Raw genomic sequence first — 10542 nt, forward strand, 5'->3', positions numbered from 1 at the left:
AACAGTACTGCCAGTTCAACAGAGAATTTACAAACCTGTCTACAGCTCTTTGCAGGTTTTATTCCTTTACTATGTTTTTCCTATATGTTGTTTCCTATGTGCTGAGCCACAGCGCTTCACACCCTAAAATAAAACCTTCTGAATGTTCACTCACTGTCTATGTTTAAAAAAGCAAACAAGCTGACAGTCAAACATCTGGCAAAACAAAAAAACTCACAGATAGTTCTGATAAGAGGTGAAGAACCAAATAATGTGCATTGAAGTAGCAAGAATAAAAACTGTCCTACTTTCTGTCCTCTTCAAAAATGATCTTATAAAAATGGCTTAATGCAGCTTTAAGGCTTGAGCTTCTGTTGACAATGAGAAAGTTGGCATTAAAAGTTGGTGGCCTTCATTTCCACTCCTCTCTGCACTTTGTGTTTCCGTCTGCAGGAGAACAGCATGTATGCGACGATGATGCCAGCCAGTAAACTGCCGACTCCCGAGACCACTGGCACCCACACGGGCAGAGAGGAGGGGCACTTCGGCGCAGGGACGGCTGAACTGGGACTGGAGGTAGGTGGGAGGGTTACTGATGGAACAGGAAGGCTGTTTATCTTGGTGAAGACGAAGGGACTGGCCTGTAGGGAAGGTCAAATATTTAGACATTTTGAAAACCCTTGAAAAACATCCCCAAGCTGTTTGATGGTAAATACAATAATTTACAAAATAAATAAGCATATAGAAAGGCAGTAAATTAATATGTGTCATTTATTGACTGATGTGGTGTATTCTTGTCTGAAATCACCACTCATACCTGAGAGGGACAGTGAATCTTGGAGCGATCGTACGTGAAGTTGTTGTACGACTGCTTCCTCCCAACAGGCTCCAGCTGTTATGGACAGAAAGAGGAATTCCCTCAAAATCAAAATACACTTGAAAACACATGGTCTCTCAGCTTCACTTTTGCCCGACACATGCAAACATTTATATCTGTAGTTTGTACTGTGCGATAATCAGGACTCTGTGTGTGTGTCACAGGTCAGGAGCTCGTTCAGCGGCTCAGAGAGAAAGCAGCGTTCTTGAAATGTTTAGAATTTCTGGTTTGCTCTTTTGTTATTGATTTAAACATCAGTTGTTATACCAACTGAAGGCTACCACCAGTGGTGGGAAGTAACAAAGTAGAAATACTTTGTTACTGTACTTAAGTAGATTTTTCACATATCTGTACTTTACTTGAGTATTTATTTTCCTGCCGACTTTTTACTTTCACTCGCTACATTTGAGCACAAATATCTGTACTTTCTACTTCTAACATTCTCAAAACTGGCTCGTTACTTGAGCAGCGGAGGTTGGCGGAACGTGCACCTTTACGCACGGCGCACCTCTCTCTCGCTCCTGCAGTCTTTATTATTAGGGCCCGAGCACTGACAGGCACTGACAGACGTGAGGCCCTATTGAAATTGTAAGGATTATTATTCAGGCAAATGAATTTGCTTTTTGAGGGCTTTTATTAGGTGACTTTACATGATTTTTTTGAAGGTATTCCTTTTTCGATTCACATTTGTCTTCCCTTTCCTGCTTTGTGTCAACATCTGCACATAAATACATAACTCGAAGCAGCAAGTGGTTAACTTGTCTTAACGAAAATATTGGAAGTAGTTGGTTTAAACAAAAACTGTTGGCAAATAGACTATCATTGGTTGGCATTGTCTACTTAGTCTTACACGTTCACGTACACAAAACAAACACATTTAAAACTCAAGAAAAGTCGAGATGGAAAAACAAACAACACAACCAATTATATAAACAAACACAAAAACAACTTTCAGCCAACCCAACCAAAAACAAACACTGTGTCTTGGACTACTGCATATTCACGCACACAATTCAGGTTTTTTAATGGACCTCGCCAAATGGAACCCTGGGTAATCAGGCCCAGTTTTCCACTCACTATAATGCCAATATAATTTCTGCAAAGATATTATATATCTATATATTGCCAATTCCAATCCTTAGTCGCCCTTTGTGCTGACTCAACACAACTTAGAAGCTGTTGAGTCTTTATATATGTATTGTACAAAATGGCTAATGTGTACAACTTCAAGCAGGGTTGTGTAAATGGTAAATGGATTCGTATTTGTATAGCGCTTTTCTAGTCTTGATTACCACTCAAAGCGCTTTACAGTACAGTTTCACATTCAACCATTCACACACACATTCATACAGTGCATCTATTCACAGCACTTTGTTATTCTATGGGGGGGCAAGTCAGGGTTCAGCATCTTGCCCAAGGACACTGCGGCATGCAGATGGGTCAGACTGGGGATCGAACCGCCAGGTTGGAGGACGACCACTCTATCCCTCAGCCACAGCCGCCCACGTGTCTTCACTTTGCCGTCCCTACAGGCAAGAGACCCTACAGGTGTATTGTCACCCTGCTGGAAACAAATGCAAACACAAACGCAGGCCCATTCGGTGAAGATAGTCTAATGATAAATAAACAGGCTTACATGTAGATGCTAGGACAAGCTGGCGGGCAGATAAACAGGCAGTTACGAAATACAGCTAATAGACACAAAAGGTTAGTGTTGAAGTGCCATCAAGCAAGACACTGATCATTTATAAACTTCAAAATAAAGTCACCAAAATACTGTAACCAAATTTGCACCTTAAGATATTCAATTGGATGTATTTTGGAGATGTAATTAAGCATTCAAAAAAACATTGGTCTTCAATTATTTATTTCCTTGTTCAGTCTGAAATTTGGCAGCAAAACCAGACTGTGTCCAGTGTTTTTTTCTTCTCTGTACTAACACTGTCCAGGCTGTTAACAAAAGAGAAACTATCTTATTTTGTGTGCCTAGTTTCCCTTCACTGAGTTATCATAAGGGGCATTGTATATCACTCCTGCTACTGATGAAAGATCCATGTTTAGTGATATTTACAAACTTTTTTAGTGGTTATACTTAGGTCTATTAGTGTTCTTAGGTAGACTCAAGAGGCACATGTTTATTCTGTTGTATTGATTCTTTGTTGTCTCTAGAAGTTCAGATGCACTTTTCCAATACTTTTTTAACCTCAGCATCTCGGGTTCAAAATTTGTAAAATTATACATTATATATATAGTGTTGTTATAATTTTTCAGTCAGTTGAAATAAATCCTGAAGAGAACAATTTTGGGTTGTTTTGTGTCTCTATAGGCCTACTATAAAAAGCACTTTGTATTTTTAATTTTGGTACTTGTACTTTTACTTTTGATACTTACGTACATTTCAACACCAGATACTTTTGATAGTTAAGTACATTTAATATGAGCGACTCTAAGACTTTTACTCAAGTCATTTTCTGACGGGTGACTTTTACTTTTACCGGAGTCACTTTCATGTAAGATATCTGTACTTTTACTCAAGTATAGTAAGTGTAGATGTCAGTAAATTCTACACTGTGAATTCTACACAACTTCATCAATTTGACGGCACATGTACTGCAACTGTACTGTAGTTCAGTGCTTTCTGAAGTTCCATCACCATCGACGAGTATACACTTAATAATTGACTTGGCTATTGTAGAATTTTATTTTGTCAATAAATAGAAATGATAACGGCAAATGTACAAAAGTCTGGAATTTCAATCAATTACATTTGGAATATTTCACAATTTCTATGCAGTACAAAAATAATGACACATATTTTGCAGTCTTGTGCAATTAAGAGATTTCTTTTCAAACTAGCATTTCATTATTTGAGTACCTGAAACAGTACTGCCAATTTAACAGAGAATTTACAAACCTGTCTACAGCTCTTTGCAGGTTTTATTCCTTTACTATGTTTTTCCTATATGTTGTTTCCTATGTGCTGAGCCACAGCGCTTCACACCCTAAAATAAAACCTTCTGAATGTTCACTCACTGTCTATGTTTAAAAAAGCAAACAAGCTGACAGTCAAACATCTGGCAAAACAAAAAAACTCACAGATTGTTCTGATAAGAGGTGAAGAACCAAATAATGTGCATTGAAGTAGCAAGAATAAAAACTGTCCTACTTTCTGTCCTCTTCAAAAATGATCTTATAAAAATGGCTTAATGCAGCTTTAAGACTTGAGCTTCTGTTGACAATGAGAAAGTTGGCATTAAAAGTTGGTGGCCTTCATTTCCACTCCTCTCTGCACTTTGTGTTTCCGTCTGCAGGAGAACAGCATGTATGCGACGATGATGCCAGCCAGTAAACTGCCGACTCCCGAGACCACTGGCACCCACACGGGCAGAGAGGAGGGGCACTTCGGCGCAGGGACGGCTGAACTGGGACTGGAGGTAGGTGGGAGGGTTACTGGTGGAACAGGAAGGCTGTTTATCTTGGTGAAGACGAAGGGACTGGCCTGTAGGGAAGGTCAAATATTTACACATTTTGAAAACCCTTGAAAAACACCCCCAAGCTGTTTGATGGTAAATACAATAATTTACAAAATAAATAAGCATATAGAAAGGCAGTAAATTAATATGTGTCATTTATTGACTGATGTGGTGTATTCTTGTCTGAAATCACCACTCATACCTGAGAGGGACAGTGAATCTTGGAGCGATCGTACGTGAAGTTGTTGTACGACTGCTTCCTCCCAACAGGCTCCAGCTGTTATGGACAGAAAGAGGAATTCTCTCAAAATCAAAATACACTTGAAAACACATGGTCTCTCAGCTTCACTTTTGCCCGACACATGCAAACATTTATATCTGTAGTTTGTACTGTGCGATAATCAGGACTCTGTGTGTGTGTCACAGGTCAGGAGCTCGTTCAGCGGCTCAGAGAGAAAGCAGCGTTCTTGAAATGTTTAGAATTTCTGGTTTGCTCTTTTGTTATTGATTTAAACATCAGTTGTTATACCAACTGAAGGCTACCACCAGTGGTGGGAAGTAACAAAGTAGAAATACTTTGTTACTTAATTAAGTAGATTTTTCACATATCTGTACTTTACTTGAGTATTTATTTTCCTGCCGACTTTTTATTTTCACTCGCTACATTTGAGCACAAATATCTGTACTTTCTACTTCTAACATTCTCAAAACTGGCTCGTTACTTGAGCAGCGGAGGTTGGCGGAACGTGCACCTTTACGCACGGCGCACCTCTCTCTCGCTCCTGCAGTCTTTATTATTAGGGCCCGAGCACTGACAGGCACTGACAGACGTGAGGCCCTATTGAAATTGTAAGGATTATTATTCAGGCAAATGAATTTGCTTTTTGAGGGCTTTTATTAGGTGACTTTACATGATTTTTTTGAAGGTATTCCTTTTTCGATTCACATTTGTCTTCCCTTTCCTGCTTTGTGTCAACATCTGCACATAAATACATAACTCGAAGCAGCAAGTGGTTAACTTGTCTTAACGAAAATATTGGAAGTAGTTGGTTTAAACAAAAACTGTTGGCAAATAGACTATCATTGGTTGGCATTGTCTACTTAGTCTTACACGTTCACGTACACAAAACAAACACATTTAAAACTCAAGAAAAGTCGAGATGGAAAAACAAACAACACAACCAATTATATAAACAAACACAAAAACAACTTTCAGCCAACCCAACCAAAAACAAACACTGTGTCTTGGACTACTGCATATTCACGCACACAATTCAGGTTTTTTAATGGACCTCGCCAAATGGAACCCTGGGTAATCAGGCCCAGTTTTCCACTCACTATAATGCCAATATAATTTCTGCAAAAATATTATATATCTATATATTGCCAATTCCAATCCTTAGTCGCCCTTTGTGCTGACTCAACACAACTTAGAAGCTGTTGAGTCTTTATATATGTTTTGTACAAAATGGCTAATGTGTACAACTTCAAGCAGGGTTGTGTAAATGGTAAATGGATTTGTATTTGTATAGCGCTTTTCTAGTCTTGATTACCACTCAAAGCGCTTTACAGTACAGTTTCACATTCAACCATTCACACACACATTCATACAGTGCATCTATTCACAGCACTTTGTTATTCTGTGGGGGGGCAAGTCAGGGTTCAGCATCTTGCCCAAGGACACTGCGGCCTGCAGATGGGTCAGACTGGGGATCGAACCGCCAGGTTGGAGGACGACCACTCTATCCCTCAGCCACAGCCGCCCACGTGTCTTCACTTTGCCGTCCCTACAGGCAAGAGACCCTACAGGTGTATTGTCACCCTGCTGGAAACAAATGCAAACACAAACGCAGGCCCATTCGGTGAAGATAGTCTAATGATAAATAAACAGGCTTACATGTAGATGCTAGGACAAGCTGGCGGGCAGATAAACAGGCAGTTACGAAATACAGCTAATAGACACAAAAGGTTAGTGTTGAAGTGCCATCAAGCAAGACACTGATCATTTATAAACTTCAAAATAAAGTCACCAAAATACTGTAACCAAATTTGCACCTTAAGATATTCAATTGGATGTATTTTGGAGATGTAATTAAGCATTAAAAAAAACATTGGTCTTCAATTATTTATTTCCTTGTTCAGTCTGAAATTTGGCAGCAAAACCAGACTGTGTCCAGTGTTTTTTTCTTCTCTGTACTAACACTGTCCAGGCTGTTAACAAAAGAGAAACTATCTTATTTTGTGTGCCTAGTTTCCCTTCACTGAGTTATCATAAGGGGCATTGTATATCACTCCTGCTACTGATGAAAGATCCATGTTTAGTGATATTTACAAACTTTTTTAGTGGTTATACTTCCGTCTATTAGTGTTCTTAGGTAGACTCAAGAGGCACATGTTTATTCTGTTGTATTGATTCTTTGTTGTCTCTAGAAGTTCAGATGCACTTTTCCAATACTTTTTTAACCTCAGCATCTCGGGTTCAAAATTTGTAAAATTATACATTATATATATAGTGTTGTTATAATTTTTCAGTCAGTTGAAATAAATCCTGAAGAGAACAATTTTGGGTTGTTTTGTGTCTCTATAGGCCTACTATAAAAAGCACTTTGTATTTTTAATTTTGGTACTTGTACTTTTACTTTTGATACTTACGTACATTTCAACACCAGATACTTTTGATAGTTAAGTACATTTAATATGAGCGACTCTAAGACTTTTACTCAAGTCATTTTCTGACGGGTGACTTTTACTTTTACCGGAGTCACTTTCATGTAAGATATCTGTACTTTTACTCAAGTATAGTAAGTGTAGATGTCAGTAAATTCTACACTGTGAATTCTACACAACTTCATCAATTTGACGGCACATGCGCTGCAACTGTACTGTAGTTCAGTGCTTTCTGAAGTTCCATCACCATCGACGAGTATACACTTAATAATTGACTTGGCTATTGTAGAATTTTATTTTGTCAATAAATAGAAATGATAACGGCAAATGTACAAAAGTCTGGAATTTCAATCAATTACATTTGGAATATTTCACAATTTCTATGCAGTACAAAAATAATGACACATATTTTGCAGTCTTGTGCAATTAAGAGATTTCTTTTCAAACTAGCATTTCATTATTTGAGTACCTGAAACAGTACTGCCAGTTCAACAGAGAATTTACAAACCTGTCTACAGCTCTTTGCAGGTTTTATTCCTTTACTATGTTTTTCCTATATGTTGTTTCCTATGTGCTGAGCCACAGCGCTTCACACCCTAAAATAAAACCTTCTGAATGTTCACTCACTGTCTATGTTTAAAAAAGCAAACAAGCTGAGAGTCAAACATCTGGCAATACAAAAAACTCACAGATAGTTCTGATAAGAGGTGAAGAACCAAATAATGTGCATTAAAGTAGCAAGAATAAAAACTGTCCTACTTTCTGTCCTCTTCAAAAATGATCTTATAAAAATGGCTTAATGCAGCTTTAAGGCTTGAGCTTCTGTTGACAATGAGAAAGTTGGCATTAAAAGTTGGTGGCCCTCATTTCCACTCCTCTCTGCACTTTGTGTTTCTGTCTGCAGGAGAACAGCATGTAGGCGACGAGGATGCCAGCCAGTAAACTGCCGACTCCCGAGACCACTGGCACCCACACGGGCAGAGAGGAGGGGCACTTCGGCGCAGGGACGGCTGAACTTGGACTGGAGGTAGGTGGGAGGGTTACTGGTGGAACAGGAAGGCTGTTTATCTTGGTGAAGACGAAGGGACTGGCCTGTAGGGAAGGTCAAATATTTAGACATTTTGAAAACCCTTGAAAAACATCCCCAAGCTGTTTGATGGTAAATACAATAATTTACAAAATAAATAAGCATATAGAAAGGCAGTAAATTAATATGTGTCATTTATTGACTGATGTGGTGTATTCTTGTCTGAAATCACCACTCATACCTGAGAGGGACAGTGAATCTTGGAGCGATCGTACGTGAAGTTGTTGTACGACTGCTTCCTCCCAACAGGCTCCAGCTGTTATGGACAGAAAGAGGAATTCTCTCAAAATCAAAATACACTTGAAAACACATGGTCTCTCAGCTTCACTTTTGCCCAACACATGCAAACATTTATATCTGTAGTTTGTACTGTGCGATAATCAGGACTCTGTGTGTGTGTCACAGGTCAGGAGCTCGTTCAGCGGCTCAGAGAGAAAGCAGCGTTCTTGAAATGTTTAGAATTTCTGGTTTGCTCTTTTGTTATTGATTTAAACATCAGTTGTTATACCAACTGAAGGCTACCACCAGTGGTGGGAAGTAACAAAGTAGAAATACTTTGTTACTGTACTTAAGTAGATTTTTCACATATCTGTACTTTACTTGAGCATTTATTTTCCTGCCGACTTTTTACTTTCACTCGCTACATTTGAGCACAAATATCTGTACTTTCTACTTCTAACATTCTCAAAACTGGCTGGTTACTTGATAAGCGGAGGTTGGCGGAACGTGCACCTTTACACACGGCGCACCTCTCTCTCAGTCCTGCAGTTTTTATTATTAGGGCCAAAGCACTGACAGGCACTGACAGACGTGAGGCCCTATTGAAATTGTAAGGATTATTATTCAGGCAAATGAATTTGCTTTTTGAGGGCTTTTATTAGGTGACTTTACATGATTTTTTTGAAGGTATTCCTTTTTCGATTCACATTTGTCTTCCCTTTCCTGCTTTGTGTCAACATCTGCACATAAATACATAACTCGAAGCAGCAAGTGGTTAACTTGTCTTAACGAAAATATTGGAAGTAGTTGGTTTAAACAAAAACTGTTGGCAAATAGACTATCATTGGTTGGCATTGTCTACTTAGTCTTACACGTTCACGTACACAAAACAAACACATTTAAAACTCAAGAAAAGTCGAGATGGAAAAACAAACAACGCAACCAATTATATAAACAAACACAAAAACAACTTTCAGCCAACCCAACCAAAAGCAAACACTGTGTCTTGGACTACTGCATATTCACGCACACAATTCAGGTTTTTTAATGGACCTCGCCAAATGGAACCCTGGGTAATCAGGCCCAGTTTTCCACTCACTATAATGCCAATATAATTTCTGCAAAGATATTATATATCTATATATTGCCAATTCCAATCCTTAGTCGCCCTTTGTGCTGATTCAACACAACTTAGAAGCTGTTGAGTCTTTATATATGTATTGTACAAAATGGCTAATGTGTACAACTTCAAGCAGGGTTGTGTAAATGGTAAATGGATTCGTATTTGTATAGCGCTTTTCTAGTCTTGATTACCACTCAAAGCGCTTTACAGTACAGTTTCACATTCAACCATTCACACACACATTCATACAGTGCATCTATTCACAGCACTTTGTTATTCTATGGGGGGGCAAGTCAGGGTTCAGCATCTTGCCCAAGGACACTGCGGCATGCAGATGGGTCAGACTGGGGATCGAACCGCCAGGTTGGAGGACGACCACTCTATCCCTCAGCCACAGCCGCCCACGTGTCTTCACTTTGCCGTCCCTACAGGCAAGAGACCCTACAGGTGTATTGTCACCCTGCTGGAAACAAATGCAAACACAAACGCAGGCCCATTCGGTGAAGATAGTCTAATGATAAATAAACAGGCTTACATGTAGATGCTAGGACAAGCTGCCGGGCAGATAAACAGGCAGTTACGAAATACAGCTAATAGACACAAAAGGTTAGTGTTGAAGTGCCGTCAAGCAAGACACTGATCATTTATAAACTTCAAAATAAAGTCACCAAAATACTGTAACCAAATTTGCACCTTAAGATATTCAATTGGATGTATTTTGGAGATGTAATTAAGCATTCAAAAAAACATTGGTCTTCAATTATTTATTTCCTTGTTCAGTCTGAAATTTGGCAGCAAAACCAGACTGTGTCCAGTGTTTTTTTCTTCTCTGTACTAACACTGTCCAGGCTGTTAACAAAAGAGAAACTATCTTATTTTGTGTGCCTAGTTTCCCTTCACTGAGTTATCATAAGGGGCATTGTATATCACTCCTGCTACTGATGAAAGATCCATGTTTAGTGATATTTACAAACTTTTTTAGTGGTTATACTTAGGTCTATTAGTGTTCTTAGGTAGACTCAAGAGGCACATGTTTATTCTGTTGTATTGATTCTTTGTTGTCTCTAGAAGTTCAGATGCACTTTTCCAATACTTTTTTAACCTCAGCATCTCGGGT

The 10542-nt window shown here is 38.9% G+C and overlaps 2 protein-coding genes across 2 annotated transcripts; both read right to left on the minus strand.

Annotated features, from left to right (window-relative positions):
* Positions 1-233: 233 nt before the first annotated feature.
* Positions 234-3512, minus strand: LOC133024844 (phospholipase B1, membrane-associated-like). The gene is made up of 3 exons (XM_061092006.1): positions 3468-3512; positions 797-871; positions 234-620 (listed from the first exon to the last, which is right to left on the minus strand). The coding sequence occupies exons 1-3, from the start codon at positions 3510-3512 to the stop codon at positions 375-377; spliced, it is 366 nt and encodes a 121-aa protein (XP_060947989.1). The 3' UTR covers positions 234-374.
* A 4330-nt stretch (positions 3513-7842) lies between these two features.
* Positions 7843-8765, minus strand: LOC133024845 (phospholipase B1, membrane-associated-like). Its single transcript, XM_061092007.1, has 3 exons — positions 8757-8765; positions 8265-8339; positions 7843-8088 (listed from the first exon to the last, which is right to left on the minus strand). Exons 1-3 carry the CDS (start codon positions 8763-8765, stop codon positions 7843-7845), a joined length of 330 nt encoding a protein of 109 aa, XP_060947990.1.
* Between the last annotated feature and the right edge of the window lie 1777 nt (positions 8766-10542).

Source organism: Limanda limanda, chromosome 18 (assembly GCF_963576545.1).
Source record: "Limanda limanda chromosome 18, fLimLim1.1, whole genome shotgun sequence".
Taxonomy (NCBI): Eukaryota; Metazoa; Chordata; class Actinopteri; order Pleuronectiformes; family Pleuronectidae; genus Limanda; species Limanda limanda.